Source organism: Oncorhynchus masou, chromosome 22, assembly GCF_036934945.1.
Source record: "Oncorhynchus masou masou isolate Uvic2021 chromosome 22, UVic_Omas_1.1, whole genome shotgun sequence".
In the NCBI taxonomy this organism is placed as follows: domain Eukaryota; kingdom Metazoa; phylum Chordata; class Actinopteri; order Salmoniformes; family Salmonidae; genus Oncorhynchus; species Oncorhynchus masou.
The window spans coordinates 7,826,837-7,847,315 of NC_088233.1; the positions used below are offsets into that span (position 1 = coordinate 7,826,837).

Here is a 20,479-nt window from a genome sequence, read left to right on the forward strand (position 1 = left end):
CACTGGGATTCTCGGAGGCAGCGGGTGCTAGTGCGTGTGGAATAATTCGGTTTCTCTAAAAAATGAACGGATAAGTTTTCAATTTATAACCAGAGCTCGTGTGGCGTCGTTAAAAGCTACACCTCGAAATATATTTGGTTTTGAAAAGACAACGCCTGGAAATATTAATAAGGAAAGTCGAGAGAAGATAAGAAAAAAAAAACATCAAATAAGTATGACAGTGTGAGAGACAGAGCATCACAAAAGGAGGGCAGTAGCGCGCATCTGTGTTGATGATGATGATGTGATGCGAAGAATGAAAGACATGTCCTAGATCTGCTCTCCCTGCAATATGTCCTGAGTTGGTCTGTGACTGAAGACTCCTGCCTCAGTACATTGCGTCTATTTTGGGGTGTATTTCATTATTTGCATTACTGTATCTGAATAAGAAACACAGATAGAGAGAAAACCAATCGGACAGTGTCGCCCGGTCACCGTGCGTATAATGGAGACTCGTTTGTTTATGACCGTGTGGTGAAATATTTGCCGACCTATGTAGCCGTTAATTCTATTGGCGATCTATTCTTTTTTTCAATGGATGATTGTGTCAGGGTTCTTAGTTCGTTCTGTCAATAACGCATCGGTAATAACTCATGCCATGTCCCATTACCCGATAGCCACTCTGGTCTAGAGGTAGCTTTCATACTGCTTCATAGCTATACTTCCTTAATACTGCTATATGAGTGATGGCAATGCCAGTAGTAGAATCTGACAGTAGCAGTGGTGTAGCACATCTACGGAACAGTAGCAGTAACAGCACCAGCGTTCGCGAGAAAACCTCCAGGGCACCGGAGCGCAATGGTTATGTGAAAACAAGTTTCATCCAGCCACTGCCCGACAGTCGAGATCGAGATGGTGATTACTCATATGGGTCGTGCATGGTGAGGCTCGTATTCAAGATATGGAGTTCCCAAAGACTCCGGCGTGTAGTATGTGTGGGCTCACTGTCTGTTTTTCTCGCTCTGGTGGTTAAATTAGCCGACTGGAGGACTGAGCTCAGTAGCAGTGGTAACACTAACAGCGGGCTGCACTCCAGCTCTCCTGTTCATTTCGTGTCAGGCTACGCAGGGGAGTTGTTGCTAACTCTCTGGCATCTGATCTCGCCTGTATTTACCCTCGTATGTGCCTTCTTTTGGGTGGGTTTGTATTTGATCCGCTGCGGAGTGCTTATCCAAACCGCCCTTTTCCTCCTCACTCTTTGCCACCTGGGAGAGACAGCGGCGTGGGCTCTCGTGCACGGCGGGACTTGGACGGATGAACAACAGCCGTTTTCCTTCAGCACGTCAGCGGCCGCGGTCGTGCTCGCCTGCCTGGCAACCGGCACACTCATGGTAGCGCGGCTCAAGCACGGCATCTCGGTCATAGTGTTCGTAAGCGTCGTTCGGACTATCTCGCTCATCTCGCTGCACAAAGTCCGGGCCACTTGGAGACCTTACGTGGCGTACCTGGTGGGAGTGTTGGGTATCCTACTGGCGAGGTATGCTGATAGTCTACTTCCGAACCAAGGGATACCCCGGGAGGGCTGTACCCCCTCTGTGACTGGGGCGAGGGAAGGGGACGAGACCCCTGTGTTTAAAAGGCGAAGGAGGTCCAGTTCTGTGATCTCCACAGACATGGCACACAGTCAGTCCAACAGCAAGTCACACAGGAGGACCTCGCTGCCATGCATTCAGAGGGACCAGGTAAGGAGCTCTTTTCTTCTTCTGTCTGTCTTAATATACTGTACGGGAGTCCCGTTGGACTTCGCGGACTGTTTGGCTGGTTTCACTGTGGCTCATTTTGGGCTCTTCCTCAGGCGTTGGTTGGATTAGGGCTGTCTCCAAACGTGTATTCAAGACAATGGAATAATAATAACAACAACAAAAACATTATAATAGAAACAATATGATGTAGCCTATTATTATTATTATTATTATTATTATTATTATTATTATTGTTGAATAGCTTTAGTTTATTGCAAAGTGTTGCTGAGTCTATCATTAATTATCGCTGTATTATATTTATGCCTGTATGACAGGCCTACTATTGACGTTATTTGCAACGAGGAGCGTAATCGTAAGGAATATAGTGATAATAATAGTAATACTATTATTAATACTATAATATAATACATCATACTGTTATTATCATTTTGTAATTTTCCTATTGAAATTATACTTTGTAAAGATCAGTGCTTCTTCATTGCTTGTTAATAGTCACTTTGATGATACATTTTATGTTTTATTTTTGTATTTTTTTCCCCCCGGTGCGTTTTGATTATGTTTGCTTTGAGATAGATATCTGGACTGCTATTATTCTGAAGAGAGCTCGCGAGTCATATTCCTCCATCATAACATTCAATAATAACAGAACTCTTAACAGTGGATACAATCTTCTCTTGGATCTCTCAAGTGTTTGCTGTTGTGTAATTTAACTTTGCCATATCCCCGTATTACAGTATATTTTGAACATTTTAATTGATGTCCTACATAGTGCTTCATCAGAGATTATACTCCAATAATGGTCTGAATTTGAATTTGAAATTGAAGTTTTTTTTATTTATTTTCACTCATAAAGTGGTACATTTCTCATAAATTGGTACCTTTCTCATAAATTGGTACATTTCTCATAAATTGGTACATTTCTCATAAATTGGTACCTTTCTATGTAATTTCCTCAGTTTTTATTTTCCAGTGTGATTTTTCCTCCGATATTTGTTTCAGTGACATGAAGCTATTGAATGATCTAAGTACAATAGAATATATCATGATTAACTTGGAGTTCTCTCTCTCTCTCTTTGTCTCTCTTTCTCTCTAGCTCTGAGGAGTCTATCAAATGTGCAATTCTATTTTAGTTTTAATGGAAGTAGCTATAGGTAAGATGTGGATGTTATTGGTTCATCTCATCATTAAATATGTCCTGATGGCACCTTATAATTCATTTAAGACAAAACCATAAATCATTTACAGATGTATGGTATTGTTAATGAAACCACTATTATCCACTTCGACTTAATGTCAGAATTGAGGTGTTTCATGTATTCTTAGGGGATGGGCATTTGAAATTCTATCAGTATTCGAATATAATATCAGTGTACTTTTTCGGATTTCGGGCTAGTCGAAGTACATGTGTTGTATTATTAAAATAATGTTGTTGTTGTCGAAACTTAACTTCAATGGAGACTTGCTCTTGCGATTCCAGAGAGAGCCGGTGCACTGCGCCCTGCTGGTTTCATCAGACGGGTTTGTGGAGGGGGGTAAGAGAGCAGAGGCCGATGTCTGTTACGGTCTATGTGCCAAACCGTTTCCCGCTAATTAGACAAACTTGTTGTTGCCATAGGTTATCTATCATACCATCTGGTAGTGCCTGACTTAATAATAATAATTGATTGGATTTAAATAGCGCTTTTCTACCAACTGACGTACTGAACGTTTTACATAGTAGGTGGAAACTGACCTCATTCACCACCAATGTGTAGCATCCACCTGGATGATTCACAGCGACCACTTTGCATTATCTCGTTGTAAAGAAGCGAGCGTGCTACAGTAGCAAGGCTAATTGAGGCAGTTTTGCTGCGCTCCCCGTCCAATGTATACAACAACTCCATTCATATGAAACAACTGCCTACCTGTTGGTTGATCCTTGTAGCCTACTCCTGCTCATTTAGCCAATTTAATTCCGCAATTTCAACTCCATTTTGCATTGATTAAAAATCAGTGGCGGTCAGTGCGGTTTAAGGACGATTCAATTTTTTCAGAAGCATGGCCTTATTTCTATTAGCGCATAACGGGCGATTGCCATTCATATTCCAATCACACAGTTCATTGTATCATCGATAGGTTTAGCCTATTACATTACATGAATGATTGTCAAATGTTCCCTAAACCCGTCATGAAGTTGCTACAGTACAACCTATAGCCTATGAATGAAAGTTTACAATGTACAGTCCATTCAGAAAGTTTTCAAACATTTTTACTTTTTCAACATTTAGTTTTTACATTACAGCCTTATTCTAAAATGGATTAAATTGTATTTTCCCCTCATCAATCGACACACAATACCCCATAATGACAAAACAAAAAACAGTTTTTAGACATTTTTGCTAATTTATAAAAAAATATATATATTGAAATACCATTTTTTTGTAAGTATTAAGACCCTTTACTCAGTACTTTGTTGAAGCACTTTTGCCAGATATTACAGCCTCAAGTCTTCTTGGGTATGATGCTACAAGCTTGGCACACCTGTATTTGGGGAGTTTCTCCCATTCTTCTCTGCAGACCTTCTCAAGTTCTGTCAGGTTGGATGGGGAGCATTGCTGTACAGCTATTTTCAGGTCTCTCCACAGATGTTAGATCGGGTTCAAGTCCGGGCTCTGACTGGGCCACTCAAGGACATTCAGAGACCTGTCCCTAAGCCACTCCTGCATGGACTTGGCTGTGTGTTTAGGGTTGTTGTCCTGTTGGAAGGTGAACCTTTGCCCCAGTCTGAGGTCCTGAGCACTCTGGAGCAGATTTTCATCAAAGATATCTCTGTACTGTTCTCCGTTCATCTTTCCTTCAATCCGGACTAGCCTCCCAGTCCCTGCCACTGAAAACATCCCCACAGCATGATGCAGCCACCACCATGCTTCACCGTAGGGATGGTGCCAGGTTTCCTCCAGAAGTGACGCTTGACATTCAGGTCAAAGAGTTCGATCTTGGTTTCATCAGACTAGAGAATCTTGTTTCTCATGGTCTGAGAGTCCTTTAGGTGCCTTTTGGCAAACTCCAAGTGGGCTGTCATGGGCCTTTTACAGAGGAGCGGCTTCCAGCTGGCCACTACCATAAAGCTCTGATTGGTGGAGTGCTGCAGAGATGTTTGTCCTTCTGGAAGGTTCTCCCATCTCCACAGAGGAACTCTGGAGCTCTGTCAGAGTGACTATCGGGTTCTTGGTCATCTCCCTGACCAAGGCCCTTCTCCCCCGGGCCAGCTCTAGGAAGAGAGTTGGTGGTTCTAAACTTCTTCCAGTTATGAATGAAGGAGGCCACTGTGCTCTTGGGGACCTTCAATGCTGCAGATCTGTGCCACGACACAATCCTGTCGCTGAGCTCTACGAACAATTCCTTCGACCTCATGGCTTGGTTATTGTTCTGACATGTTGTGGGACCTTATATAGACTGGTATGTGCCTTTTCAAATCATGTCCAATCAGTTGAATTTACCACAAGTGGACTCCAATCAAGTTGTAGAAACATCTCAAGGATGATCAATGGAAACAGGATGCTCCTGAGCTCAATTTCGAGTCTCAGAGCAAAGGGTCTGAATACTTATGTAAATAAGGTATTTCTGTTTTAGTTTTTTTAATAAATTTGCAAAAATTGAGTAAAATAAAACATTGCAATACATTTTAAAATAAGGCTGTACTGTAACAAAATGTGGAAAAAGTCAAGGGCTGAATACTTTCTGGATGCACTGTAGACTCTTGCCTGCTTCTTGCTGATATAGGGTGTAGTCATTAGTCCGTGTAAGAAAACATTTTTTAACAAGCTACAAGTGTGAAACGCGTTTCGGCTACCAGTGCATCTTTTATGGGGCACATTTATAAAAACTGTCATAAAACTGTTGTTTTATTAAAATGTGGAATGCAGTGGCCTGTCCTCGTAGGCAATGCCGCATAGATCATTACATTTAATTCTAGTCAAAGGCTTAAGAAAAAACACCTCTCTGGCGCGCATGTGCGCACGCGCGCGCATGTGCGCACGCACGCGCACGCACACACACACACACACACACACACACACACACACACACACACACACACACACACACACACACACACACACACACACACACACACACACACACGTGTTAGAGGGGGTTCTACTTTGGTCTCAATTTACAGGACCCGAATGAGCATGCGGAGATTCTCAATGATAAACACATTACACACTATTCCCTATGTAGTGCACTAAAAATTAGGACCCATGGCACCCTATTCCCTATGTAGCACACTAATAACCAGGGCCCATGGCACCCTATTCCCTATGTAGTGCACTAATTACTAGGGCCCATGGCACCCTATTCCCTATGTATAGTAGTGCACTAATTACCAGAGCCCATGGCACCCTATTCCCTATGTATAGTAGTGCACTAATTACCAGGGCCCATGGCACTATATTCCCTATATAGGTTCCACTTGTCAAAATTAGTGCACTATTATAGGAAGTAGGGTGCAATGTCAGATGCACTCATTTTCGTATCAAAGAGTGTCATCGTGACCTGGGTCAGGAGCAGTTAAGAGGGACAAGGTTAGGGACATGTCAGGCTGCTGTGGCGGTATAGGCCATGTATGGCCAGTCAGCCACTTGAAATACAGGCTAACCTCTCCTCTCCAGGTGGGTTGGCTGCAGATGGAGAGTTTGCTTGTTGGTTCTGCTTTGCGGTCCCAGTCAGTCGACCCATTTCTTTGCTCCTTCTCCTGAGCAGAGCTGTGTTGCTAATAGGGTATAATTGATATAATTTGAGCTATTATTACCTTTTAATTACAATATTATGACATTATTATTACCTAATCATCGCCTTATTATCGCCTTATTAGTACCATATTAGCGTCGTATTGTCACCTTATTATCACCTTATTATCACCTTATTATCACCGTATTAGTACCTTATTATCACCTTATTATAACCTTATTACCACCTTATTAGTACCCTATTAGCGTCGTATTGTCACCTTATTATCACCTTATTATCACCTTATTATCTCCTTATTATCTCCTTATTATCACCTTATTATTACCTTATTGTCACCTTATTATCACCTTATTATCACCTTATTATCACCTTATTATTACCATATGATCACCTTATTATCACCTTATTATCACCTTATTATTACCATATGATCACCTTATTATCACCTTATTATTACCTTATTGTCACCTTATTGTCACTTTATTATCACCTTATTATCTCCTTGTTATCGCCTTATTATCACCTTATTATCACCTTATTATTACCATATGATCACCTTATTATCACCTTATTATTACCTTATTGTCACCTTATTGTCACTTTATTATCACCTTATTATCTCCTTGTTATCGCCTTATTATCACCTTATTATTACCATATTATCACCTTATTATCACCTTATTATTACCATATTATCACCTTATGATCATCTCATTATCACCTTATTACATTATCATCACCTTATTATCACCTTATTGTGAACACATTATCTTCTACAAGAATGTGCTTAGTGCTTACGATAAGTGAATTAAAATGATCTTGCTACGTTATGAAAAGATGTGCCCATTTGATCTGCTTGACTGGTTGGGTACAATACGAGTGTTTTCGTGTGTCTCATCTTTTAAAATGGAAACAGCCAGACATTTCCAGAATATTCTTCCAAGAGGAATGTGGCCGGCGAGGGGATGTTTTGTTTTTGTATGATGAGCGATGAGGCAGAAAATGGATTTAGACGGGTTTGAATTATGTTGTAGGCCGACACTGACAGGATTATATACAAACTAAGATCTGCTTGTAGGTTGGATGACTAATTCAGTCATTTAATGTCCAGTGTTTTTCTGAAAGGGCGACTTTAAATAACTGTCAAAGAGAAAGCAAGCGTTCACATACATACTGTATAATGATTTACAACTTGTTATTTGGCATGCATGTGTGCACCTTTACTCTAATCTTATAAATAGACTTCTAATATGTAATGTTTCACAAAATGTCCTCTCTTCCGGTGCTAGTTGTCGCGTGCGGAAGTTTTTGCAAAATAATACAGGTAACTTTGAGGTTTCATCTTCCTCCATTCCACTCAGTGATTCCTCACCGTCAGCTAATCAAGGTAATGGATGACAATATTCACTGGAGAGGAGAAGATTATGAGAGTCTCTCGCCAGGTCAATCACAACCAAATCCTCCGACCACCTGAACAAGCTTTTTCCCTCCGCGCCATAGCCCTCACCTAACTGGCCACCTGGTCCACGGTGATCTTCCCACTCATAGACTTCGCACTTCGCTCTGTTCATCCACGGACTATGCAGCCTACACTATTCATCAATAAACTATAGACCCTACACTATTCATCAATAAACTATAGACCCTACACTATTCATCAATAAACTATAGACCCTACACTATTCATCAATAAACTATAGACCCTACACTATTCATCAATAAACTATAGACCCTATACTATTCATCAAGAAGGCTCGCCACGATCATCAGTAAGGCTCGCCACGATTGGACTCTGGAGTAGTGGAAACGCATCCTCTGGAGTGATGACTCATGCTTCACCATCTGGTTGTCCGAGGGACGAATCAGGCTTTGAAGGATGCCATAAGATCTCTACCTGCCCATGTGCATAGTGCCAACTGTAAAGTTTGGTGGAGGAGGATTAATGGTTTGGGTCTGTTTTTCATGGTTTTCGGCTAAGCCCCTTTGTTCCAGTTAAGGGAAATCTTAACACTACAGCATACAATGACATTCTAGACGATTCTGTGCTTCCAACCTCGGGGAAGGCCCTTTCATGTTTCAGCATGACAATGCCCCTGTGCTACAGCGATGTCCATCCAGAAATGGTTTGTCGAGATTGGTGTGGAAGAATTTGACTGGCCTGCACAGAGCCCTGACCTCAACCCCATCTAACACCTTTGGGATGAATTGACACACCGACTGTGAGCCAGGCCTAATCGCTCAACATCAGTACTCGACCTCACTCATGCTCTTGTGGTTGAATGGAAGCAAGTCCGTGTAACGGATGTGAAACTGCTAGCTAGTTAGCGGTGGTGCGTGCTAAATAGTGTTTCAATCGGTGACGTCACTTGCTCTGAGACCTTGAAGTAGTAGTTCCCCTTGCTCTGCAAGGGCATCAGCTTTTGTGGAGCGATGGGTAACGATGCTTCGTGGGTGACTGTTGTTGATGTGTGCAGAGGGTCCCTGGTTCGCGGGCGAGGGAATGGTGTAAAATTATACTGTTACATCCGCGCAGCAATGTTCCAACATCTAGTGGGAAGCCTTCCCAGAAGAGTGGAGGCTGTTATAGCAGCAACGTTCCAACATCTAGTGGGAAGCATTCCCAGAAGAGTGGAGGCTGTTATAGCAGCAATGTTCCAACATCTAGTGGGAAGCCTTCCCAGAAGAGTGGAGGCTGTTATAGCAGCAATGTTCCAACATCTAGTGGGAAGCCTTCCCAGAAGAGTGGAGGCTGTTATAGCAGCAAAGGGGGGACCAACTCCATTTTGGAATGAGATGTTTAGACAAGCAGGTGTCCACATACCTTTGGCCATGTAGTGTATTTACCCCAGTGCACATCATCCTGTTAAAATGTGGATCTTAATTGTTTCTCTAAGCTTCAGTTCTCATAGTGTACATGCTGTTTGTGGATTGTGTAAATTCAGGGTCTATATATTTTGTCTGTCTTTATTAACTCTGTCGCAGCACATTTTTTTACTTATACCTTTATTTTACTAGGCAAGTCAGTTAAGAAAAAATTCTAATACAGCCTAGGAACAGTGGGTTAACTGCCTGTTCAGGGGCAGAACGACAGATTTGTACCTTGTCAGCTCGGGGATTTGAACTTACAACCTTCTGCTTACTAATCCAACGCTCTCACCACTAGGCTACCCTGCTGCCCCTCCACTTAGTCAAATTCCTGTACATGCAACAGTGTTCTCTGGAAGCTGCAGGCAGGCAGTAGCCCCACAGACCGCTGTGCAGCTCCCCCTGGACTGGCAGGCAGATATATCAGCCCACAGAGAGAAGCACGGGATTGAACTTCATTCAACTTTCTAGAGCAGTTGTCACAAACCGGTCGATGATGATCGACTGGTCGATGTCTAGAACAGTTGTCACAAACCGGCTGATGATGATCGACTGGTCGATGTCTAGAGCAGTTGTCACAAACCGGTCGATGATGATCGACTGGTCGATGTCTAGAGCAGTTGTCACAAACCGGTCGATGATGATCGACTGGTCGATGTCTAGAGCAGTTGTCACAAACCTGTCGATGATGATCGACTGGTCGATGTCTAGAGCAGTTGTCACAAACCGGTGGATGATGATCGACCGGTCGATGTCTAGAGCAGTTGTCACAAACCGGTGGATGATGATCGACCGGTCGATGTCTAGAGCAGTTGTCACAAACCGGTGGATGATGATCGACCGGTCGATGTCTAGAGCAGTTGTCACAAACCGGTGGATGATGATCGACCGGTCGATGTCTAGAGCAGTTGTCACAAACCGGTGGATGATGATCGACCGGTCGATGTCTAGAGCAGTTGTCACAAACCGGTGGATGATGATCGACCGGTCGATGTCTAGAGCAGTTGTCACAAACCGGTGGATGATGATCGACCGGTCGATGTCTAGAGCAGTTGTCACAAACCGGTGGATGATGATCGACCGGTCGATGTCTAGAGCAGTTGTCACAAACCGGTCGATGATGATCGACCGGTCGATGTCTAGAGCAGTTGTCACAAACCGGTGGATGATGATCGACTGGTCGATGTCTAGAGCAGTTGTCACAAACCGGTCGATGATGATCGACTGGTCGATGTCTAGAGCAGTTGTCACAAACCGGTCGATGATGATCGACTGGTCGATGTCTAGAGCAATTGTCACAAACCGGTCGATGATGATCGACTGGTCGATGTCTAGAGCAGTTGTCACAAACCGGTCGATGATGATCGACTGGTCGATGTCTAGAGCAGTTGTCACAAACCGGTCGATGTCTAGATCAGTTGTCACAAACCGGTCGATGATGATCGACTGGTCGATGTCTAGAGCAGTTGTCACAAACCGGTGGATGATGATCGACTGGTCGATGTCTAGAGCAGTTGTCACAAACCGGTCGATGATGATCGACTGGTCGATGTCTAGAGCAGTTGTCACAAACCGGTGGATGATGATTGACTGGTCGATGTCTAGAGCAGTTGTCACAAATCGGTGGATGATGATCGACTGGTCGATGTCCAAGGCATTCCTAGTCAATCGTTAAACATTTCTGGTAAAAAAAACAACAATAAAGCCTTGTGTTCCTATTTTGATTTTTTTCCATCTTGGGCTGTTGTTGGTAGGTGTACCCGATTCAGCTGCCCCGCGCGCCGGGAAGGGGAACTGTTGCCATTTCTAACCATATCATGTGTCCGAATGTACAAACTCGGCCTTGTTCATGTTTAAGTTCTTACTCCGCACTGTCAACACTTTGTATTCAACACTTTTATAAGCCATAAAATGCGCATTCTTCCTATTTCCACTCATCGCTACAACAAGCACTGCAGCAGTATTGAATTAGTAGGAAAGTGCATAGCCTTGCATAGTTGTTATTATTTTCGGGTTTGGGTCTTTTTTAATTTTGAGGAATATTTCACTTTCTCTGTTCACAGTCGTAACAACATGAATTTGAACACAATAATAACAACATGTATTTGAACACAGTAGTAACAAAATGTATTTGAACACAGTAGTAACAACATGTATTTTAACATCAGAAATAATGCAATATAACTGGAGTTTCACCATCATTTGGAAGATGGTGTCCCTTTTTGTGGAGGGAGAGGGGAGGGAGAGGAGAGGGAGAAGAGAGGGAGAAGAGAGGGAGAGGAGGAGGGAGAAGAGAGGGAGAGGGGAGGGAGAGGAGAGGGAGAAGAAAGGGAGAGAGGAGGGAGAGGAGAGGGAGAAGAGAGGGAGAGGGGAGGGAAAGGAGGAGGGAGAAGAGAGGGAGAGGAGAGGAGAAGGAGAGGAGAGGAGAGGGAAAGGGGAGGGAGAGGAGGAGGGAGAAGAGAGGGAGAGGAGAGGGGGAGGGAAGGAGAGGAGAGGGAGAGGAGAGGGAAGGTATATGAGAGGGATAGGGGAGGGAGAGGTGAGGGAGAGGGGAGGGAGAGAGGGGAGGGATAGGGGAGGGAGAGGTGAGGGAGAGGAGAGGAGAGGGAGAGGAGAGGAGAGGTGAGGGTGAGGTGAGGGAGAGGGAGTGGAGAGGGAGTGGAGAGCGAGAGGGGGAGGGAGAGGGAGTGGAGAGGGATAGGGGAGGGAGAGGTGAGGGAGAGGGGAGGGAGGGATAGGGGAGGGAGAGGTGAGGGAGAGGGGAGGGAGGGATAGGGGAGGGAGAGGTGAGGGGAGGGAGGGATAGGGGGAGGGAGGGAGAGGTGAGGGAGAGGGGAGGGAGGGGGAGGGAGGGATAGGGGAGGGAGAGGTGAGGGGAGGGAGAGGGAGAGGTGAGGGAGAGGTGAGGGAGAGGAGAGGGAGAGGAGAGGAGAGGAGAGGGAGAGGAGAGGTGAGGGAGAGGGAGTGGAGAGGGATAGGGGAGGGAGAGGAGAGGGAGAGGGGAGGGAGAGGGGAGGGAGGGAGAAGAAGTGGAGAGGGATGGGGAGGGAGAGGTGAGGGAGAGGAGAGGGAGAGGAGAGGGAGAGGGGAGGGAGTGTAGAGGGAGTGTAGAGGGAGTGGTGAGGGAGGGAGAGGGGGAGGGTGAGGGAGAGGGGAGGGAAGGGAGAGGAGGGGGGAGGAGAGGAAGGGAGAGGGAGTGGAGAGGGATAGGGGAGGGATAGGGGAGGGAGCGGAGAGGGAGAGGTGAGGGAGAGGTGAGGGAGAGGAGAGGGAGAGGAGAGGAGAGGGAGAGGAGAGGTGAGGGAGAGGGAGTGGAGAGGGAGTGGAGAGGGATAGGGGAGGGAGAGGGGAGGGAGTGGAGAGGGATAGGGGAGGGAGAGGGAGTGGGGAGGGAGAGGTGAGGGAGAGGAGAGGGAGAGGGGAGGGAGAGGGGAGGGAGGGAGAAGAAGTGGAGAGGGATAGGGGAGGGAGAGGTGATGGAGAGGAGAGGGAGAGGAGAGGGAGAGGGAGAGGGGAGGGAGTGTAGAGGGAGTGGTGAGGGAGGGAGAGGGGAGGGTGAGGGAGAGGGGAGGGAAGGGAGAGGGAGGGAGAGGAGAGGAAGGGAGAGGGGAGGGAGTGGAGAGGGATAGGGGAGGGAGAGGGGAGGGAGTGGAGAGGGATAGGGGAGGGATAGGGGAGGGAGCGGAGAGGGAGAGGTGAGGGAGAGGTGAGGGAGAGGTGAGGTGAGGGAGAGGTGAGGGAGAGGTGAGGGAGGGAGAGGGAGTCAGTCTGCTGCCCTCTCCCTCTGTTGAGACTGACCATCAGATGCAGGCACCATCACCCCAGTAAAATAAGGATAATAAGCAAATGATATAAATGTTTGCTCACTCAGCTTCACAAGTAATACAACAATGGATCTATTACCGGTATAACCATATAGCCTACCTCAAATTAAAAAAATTACAAAAATAAAAAATGGCCCGAACAACAAGACTTTGGCAGGGCAATTCAAGCAAAGCCAATATGCAGTGATAATGTATTGGGCCTGTAGCCTACTGCACAAACCTACAGCACTGTTAATGTTGCATAGGATTATGCATTTTAAGTCATGTTATTAAAAAAAAAACATCTGTTGTTGATCTCGGCCTGTATTTTGACTCAAAGGGGATCTTGACTCGGTTTTCTGACCACTGTTCTAAAGTTTTCCCTGTTAACACTACCAATATTTCCCTTTGTTGAGGCAATTGTGATCAAATTAACCCAAAACTAGCCACTTTCAATGCAGCATACTGTACCGAAACAAAACAGACAATGCAAGAGATTTTGTTGTAGGTAGAACACATCGAAGTAGGATTCTGTTGCATTGACACTCAATACTCAGCCGCCTGTGTGGCATAACCAATCAGAACTGCAGTAGGCCTATATGCAAATAGACCACTGCCATATATGGATCGGGGCCATTTACTTTGAACTGCACTGTGTTTACAGCTGTGGTCAAGTGTAGATGCCCTTGTTTTGAGATCAAAGCAAAAGCTGCATGTAGCCATGTGTGCACATTTTGTTCATATTCTTTGCTAGTTAGTTAAGGGGGGGGTTCGGGGTGAATAATTATGCACTCTCAAGTAATCAGTTTTTTTGTCTTATTTCTTGTTTGTTTCACCCCAAAAATATTTTGCGTCTACAAAGTGGTAGGCATGTTGTGGAGATCAAATGATACAAACCCTCCAAAAATCTATTTTAATTCCAGGTTGTAAGGCAACAAAATAGGGAAAATGCCAAGGGGGGTGAATATTTTCGCAAGCCACTGTACCACCACACAATGGCTGCTACTGTAGGCTGAATGATAGAACAGCTATTTCCATGTTAAAACATGTTAAGGCATTTTCTCCATTGTTATTGATGGTGAGCCACTATGGTAGACCTACATTATGATCAAATAGCCACAGTAGCCTTCTTGGCCACTGTTAAAACGTAACTTAAAGGGGGTACAACCTCAGTGTTCACGCTGGACGTTGCACATCATTTTCACAATGTTCAAGTTTGCGCTCAGCAGACCTGAAATTTGCTCAGTACTGAACATTTTTTGAGGGAACATTGCAAGCAAATGTATTTGGCTAATAAAGGCATTTCTGATTCGGACAAGATTTCTTTGACACATAGTAAGTAGTATTATGCCGTAGGCACGCCAGGACATCAAATGTAATACGGTTTTCTCTAGTGGTGATGTTGTACTGTCAAGGTGCATTAAGCAGAAATCACTTCGTCATTTCCTGGTTGCTAAAATTCTAATAGTTTGCCTAATTTCTGTTCATGTGACAAAACAAGCAAGTATAGTGTAGAGAAAACCATCTAAACCGCTGTGAAATATAATTTCCATAAACAAAAACATTTTCAGCTGTTGAAGAAAAGCGAACGTAAAAGACGCAGCAACAAAACTTAACCTCTGACCCCTCCAAACGATACTACCCTCATAAAGTGCATTTCTGTCCGACAAACACTTAGTTCTTAGTTCTGTTGAAAAGTTAAAAAACTGTAGAATTCAGATAAAGGTGTCAGAAACAATGTGACTCCATAGCTTGAGATGCAGCAGACCATAAAAAAAACAAAATGTAAAGTTTTAAATACCACCACTCCCTAAAGATATTTGTCTTGGTTTGAGACAAAAAATTTTTTTTATTTTTCCAGGCAAGTCAGTTTAGAACAAATTCTTATTTTCAATAACGGCCTGGGAACAGTGGGTCAACTGCCTGTTCAGGGGCAGAATGACAGATTTGTACCTTGTCAGCTCGGGGGTTTGAACTCGCAACCTTCCAGTTACTAGTCCAACGCTCTAACCACTAGGCTACCCTGCCGCCTCTACACTCTAACCACTAGGCTACCCTGCCGCCTCTACACTCTAACCACTAGTCTACCCTGTCGCCTCTACACTCTAACCACTAGGCTACCCTGCCGCCTCTACACTCTAACCACTAGTCTACCCTGCCGCCTCTACACTCTAACCACTAGGCTACCCTGCCGCCTCTACACTCTAACCACTAGGCTACCCTGCCGCCTCTACACTCTAACCACTAGGCTACCCTGCCGCCTCCACACTCTAACCACTAGGCTACCCTGCCGCCTCTACACTCTAACCACTAGTCTACCCTGTCGCCTCTACACTCTAACCACTAGGCTACCCTGCCTCCTCTACACTCTAACCACTAGTCTACCCTGTCGCCTCTACACTCTAACCACAAGGCTACCCTGCCGCCCCAATATGTCACCAATCCTGTTCCAAAAGGGAAAAAGATCTCATGTCTTTTACTTAATGGTGGCAATCTAAACATGCCCATTTGGGCGTGTGAAACGTGCCATACCTTCATTTTTTTGTCGTACAGGAATGAAATATATATGAGCAGAAAGCTGAAGTTTCTACATATCCATTGATGCAAGTACATCCTCTGTATTATTCCCAATTCATCCACTAGATAGCAGTAGGAGATCACATGACGTCTCTCGGCCCACTTGAAACCAGTTGCATCTGATTTGGGTATTGAGTCACTGTGCCAAAATGGCTAAATTGATTTTCAAGCAAGACATCTGATTTGTTTTTCTTTAATTAAAACACAGACAGGGGAATAACCTTCAACCTTCTTTTCCCATTCACTTTTGCTATTGTAAACGATGAGCTAGCTAAACTGCGCATGTGGAGGATGCATACAAAGTCATGTGGATGGAGAATGAAATGCATTGGAATGAGAGACGAAAGACCTCGATATATTGCTTTTGCAAAGTTGTGACAGTGTTTTATTTATATACATTTTTTGATTTTGCCCTGTTCCGGGATGAAGTCGAACCCCCTGACTTTCAGTGCAACAATTGCCTACAGAGAAGAAGTCACTATGCTGGGCATACAAATTGCTGATTTGCATAGGCTACTGGGAATGCCAAGATCTGTGATTTTCTCGTTTTCCTCCACTCTGAGGGCCGTGTTTTGCGCTGGGCTGATGGGAGTCTTGCCTTCGGGCAGGTTATCTTCTGTGGACTGGCCACTGCTCGGAAGTGATTGCTCACCGAAAGAGAATGGCAATGGTGGGACCATTGTTGCTGAATGGCGGGATGATCTTCTCCTGGACCTGGTTGGCCTGACAGGGAGACACGTCGCTGTTCATCGCAGAAGTCCTCCACTTCTGAGCCCTCTGCGGTGACGGGATTCATGAATGGGGTGACGACATTGAATAGTTTCTCTGCTCTGGAGCCTGATGTCCCGGCTCCGTCTTCTTAAGGAGCGTTGGAGGTTCCTTCTGTATCGATCAACTTTGTGATGGCATCGCCGGGGTCTAAGGTGGGTTCTACTTCACCGTGGTCTATGGTGGGCTCTGCTATTCCTGTCATTTGTGGGGGGGCGAGTTAGAGGAGCCCCTAGTGGGGCTAGGGTTGGACTGAGTGCTCCAGCTCGAAATGGACAACACCCATCAACCATTATTATGGAAAGCTCCATGGTTGGATCGGTGGAAGTCCGAAATACCTGTACCCTTTGTTTTCCCGGAGCTATAAGGGATTGGATATATCAGAAGTCATGCCCACCATCAAGAAACAGATTCTTGCTCCGAAAACAGTTGTGTTGGATATTGGGTCTAATGATATTATGCGTGTGAACTCTGTAAAGCTAAGAGACAATTTCTTGCAGCTCTTGGTGAATGCTCAGAAATGAGCAGAACCTAAAATTGTCTCGTCCCAATTCCATCTCCTCGTCGTTGTGGGATGTTTTAGTCGTCTTTGGTCTCTTCATCAGTGGTTAATGCGTCTGACCAAGGACATGTTCTTCATCGTCAATTTGGACTCCTTCTGGAATAGGCCTGACTACTTTCTGGAAGACGGAATTCATCTGGGTGAAAATGGCACCCGGCTGTTGTCATCAAACGTTGGAAAGGTTCTTTGTCAACTAAATTGATGTGAGGACAATATTAGCATTAAATATCAGTCAGTTTTCACAATCTCCTCTTTGGTCACTGTGAGAGTTCTACATGTTGTATCTGAAAGTGGTGACATGCCGAATGGTGCTCACCGGAGAAATGTCATTGCTATTCCTCGTTTGTTTTCTTTTCCTAATAGGTATAATCTAATCCTTGAGTCTCCAGTTCTAAAATCTCAAAATAATCTGACTTATGCTGAAAATCTGTGTCATTTTTAAAAATGCAGAAAAGTTTTGACATTTCTACATCTTAACATTTGTAGTGTATTACCTAAAATGTATCATGTCAAGATCTGGGCCTCTCAGGCAGACCCTGATATTTGTTATTGTTTCTGAGACCTGGTTAACTGATAAAACCCTGGACTCTGAGGTTGCTATGGATGGTTACAATGTGTTTAGGGCTGGTAGGAAAGGCAACGGTGGTGGTGTTTCTATGGATGGTTACAATGTGTTTACGGCTGGTTGGAAAGGCAACGGTTGTGGTGTTTCTATGGATGGTTACAATGTGTTTAGAGCTGGTAGGAAAGGTAACGGTGGTGGTGTTTCTATGGATGGTTACAATGTGTTTAGGGCTGGTAGGAAAGGTAACGGTGGTGGTGTTTCTATGGATGGTTACAATGTGTTTAGGGCTGGTAGGAAAGGCAACGGTGGTGGTGTTTCTATGGATGGTTACAATGTGTTTACGGCTGGTTGGAAAGGCAACGGTTGTGGCGTTTCTATGGATGGTTACAATGTGTTTAGGGCTGGTAGGAAAGGTAACGGTGGTGGTGTTTCTATGGATGGTTACAATGTGTTTAGAGCTGGTAGGAAAGGTAACGGTGGTGGTGTTTCTATGGATGGTTACAATGTGTTTAGGGCTGGTAGGAAAGGTAACGGTGGTGGTGTTTCTATGGATGGTTACAATGTGTTTAGGGCTGGTAGGAAAGGTAACGGTTGTGGTGTTTCTATGGATGGTTACAATGTGTTTAGGGCTAAAAGGAAAGGCAAAGTTTGTGGTATAACTATTTACACAAATAATCGTCTTTCTGTGTCTCTGTTGAAGGCTACCGACAGTCCTAAACTATATGAATTGTTGACTTTAAAACCTCAGTTGGGTTCACACTCAAAAATAACAGTGATAGGAATCCATCATCCACCCTTCGCAAATAAGTGTGTACTAAACACACTCACTGGGTTTAATTGCCATTTTTACTACCCCAGAGGTGTTGATCGCTGGAGATTTTAATCTTGCAGGATGCTGACTGTTTAAATTATTTGTGTTACTCATCTAAATTTGACCCAGCTGATTAAAAAAAACCACTCGTCCAAACTTAAAGGACCCTATGAAATCACATTTAAAAATTCTCAAGAGAAATATGCTGGGAGTGGCTTATTTGTTTTGGGTATTAGTGACTACTGTCCCGCTGTATGTGTCAGGGATATATGGAATTCAAAACATTTCAATGAATAGGCATTTTTTTATGACCTTTATTTTGGTGACTTTGATTATGTTGCACTTATACCTGACCCAGAGTTGGCTCTGAACCGCTTCTCAAATGTTTCCGATTGTATTGTAGAAAAACATGCTTTAAAAAAACCTGAGAATTTTGAAAAATAGGTCTTGACCATCTTTAAGCATATTACACAGTTTTGTATTCCTGTTCGACCTCAGTGCTGCAGGCCCTTCGTGAACTTCAACATGGCTTTGATTCAATTCAGAAATCACTTACAGATCTTAAAGTTACTGTGAGAGACGGAATCTAAAAGAAAAATCCAGAAAATCAAAAAATCAGAAAATCATTAATTACTTAAAAATCATACAATGTGATTTACTGGATTTTTGTATTAGATTCCGTCTCTCACAGTTGAAGTGTACCTATGATACAAATTACAGACCTCTACATGCTTTGTAAGTAGGAAAACCTGCAAAATCGGCAGTGTATCAAATGCTTGTTCTTCCCACTGTATGTGCATGTTATTTTATGATTCTGTTTTTATTGTAATGACTTCAGGGCTCTCTTGTAAAATAGATTTTTTAATCTCAATGTGACTCCCTCTTAAAATGAAGGTTAAATCAAATAAATTGCTTTACAATGACCGTCAAGGTGTACCCTTTCCATGCATACTAAATGTTTACACTTTTGGTGACTTGGCCTACATTACATACTCTGTGAGTATGACTATAGCACATGATCTATGACCTTTATCGGGGGAGGGAAGATACTTATGACATTGCCAGCAGTACGATTTGAGTGAATTGTGAATTCCTATTTTCTGGTACTCTCTCCCCCTAAACTCACTGGACCCAAAACAACCACTCATAATTTAACGTGTTAAGAATGGGTAGCATAGAAATAGTGCAAATAGAACAGTTCTACCTCTTCTTAGACTTGCTTTCAATGAGAATGACAGATCTATAACTCAAATTTCTATGTGAATTTAATCTCTCGCCCAAAAAGTTACATATTGCATCTGTTAAGTTTCTAGAATCAAGAAGCATTGTAATTCCATCATTTTCACGAAGGCAAATGTGGGAGTTGGGTAGAGAAAAAAGCTAATCACAGGCCTTAAAATCTAGAATGTGTTTCCTTTTCACCTATATCCAAAAACAACTCTCACTCATTCTATTACACATATACCGGTTCTAGAAATTATTGTGATCAAGGCAGTACATACATGATGAAACCTTGTGAAAACGTGTGCGCTTCAAATGGAATGATGAACATGTTGATGAATATCTTATGTTGATGAAACTATCTGATGCTTCACTCCCTCACCTGTATCTTGATCTAGCTAAAGCCCACTGGTGAGGTCTGTTTTGAGTTACAAGCCATGGAATGAAGGGACAATACTATAGCATTTGGAGACAACAACGTCATACTACAGTAAACGCTTAGAAGAAAAAGGTGCTATCCAGAACCTAAAAGGGTTCTTCGGCTGTCCTTATAAGAAATCCCTTTAAAGAACACTTTTTGGTTCCAGGTAGAACCATTTTCGGTTCCATTTTAGAACCCTTTCCACAAGAGGGTTCTACATAGAACCCAAAAGGGTTATACTTGGAACCAAAAAGCTTTCTCCAATGGGGACAGCCTGAAGAACCCGTATATGCAAAGACACCTGGTCCCATGTAAATTATATTTGCCTGTTTAAATCAAGCAGACAACACATATATTGTATTACTCTAGTGGTGGTGAAATGGATATAGGGTATTGTATTACTCTAGTGGTGG

At 43.8% G+C, this 20,479-nt stretch overlaps 1 protein-coding gene across 1 annotated transcript in view; it reads left to right on the forward strand.

Annotated features, from left to right (window-relative positions):
* Positions 1 to 438: 438 nt before the first annotated feature.
* The window catches only part of LOC135508953 (cGMP-inhibited 3',5'-cyclic phosphodiesterase 3A-like), a 247,376-nt gene continuing 227,335 nt past the window's right edge, over positions 439 to 20,479 (forward strand). Inside the window, exon 1 of the mRNA XM_064929192.1 lies at positions 439 to 1,721. Coding sequence (XP_064785264.1) covers positions 726 to 1,721 — 996 coding nt within the window. The 5' untranslated portion in view covers positions 439 to 725. The remainder of the gene's footprint in view (positions 1,722 to 20,479) is intronic.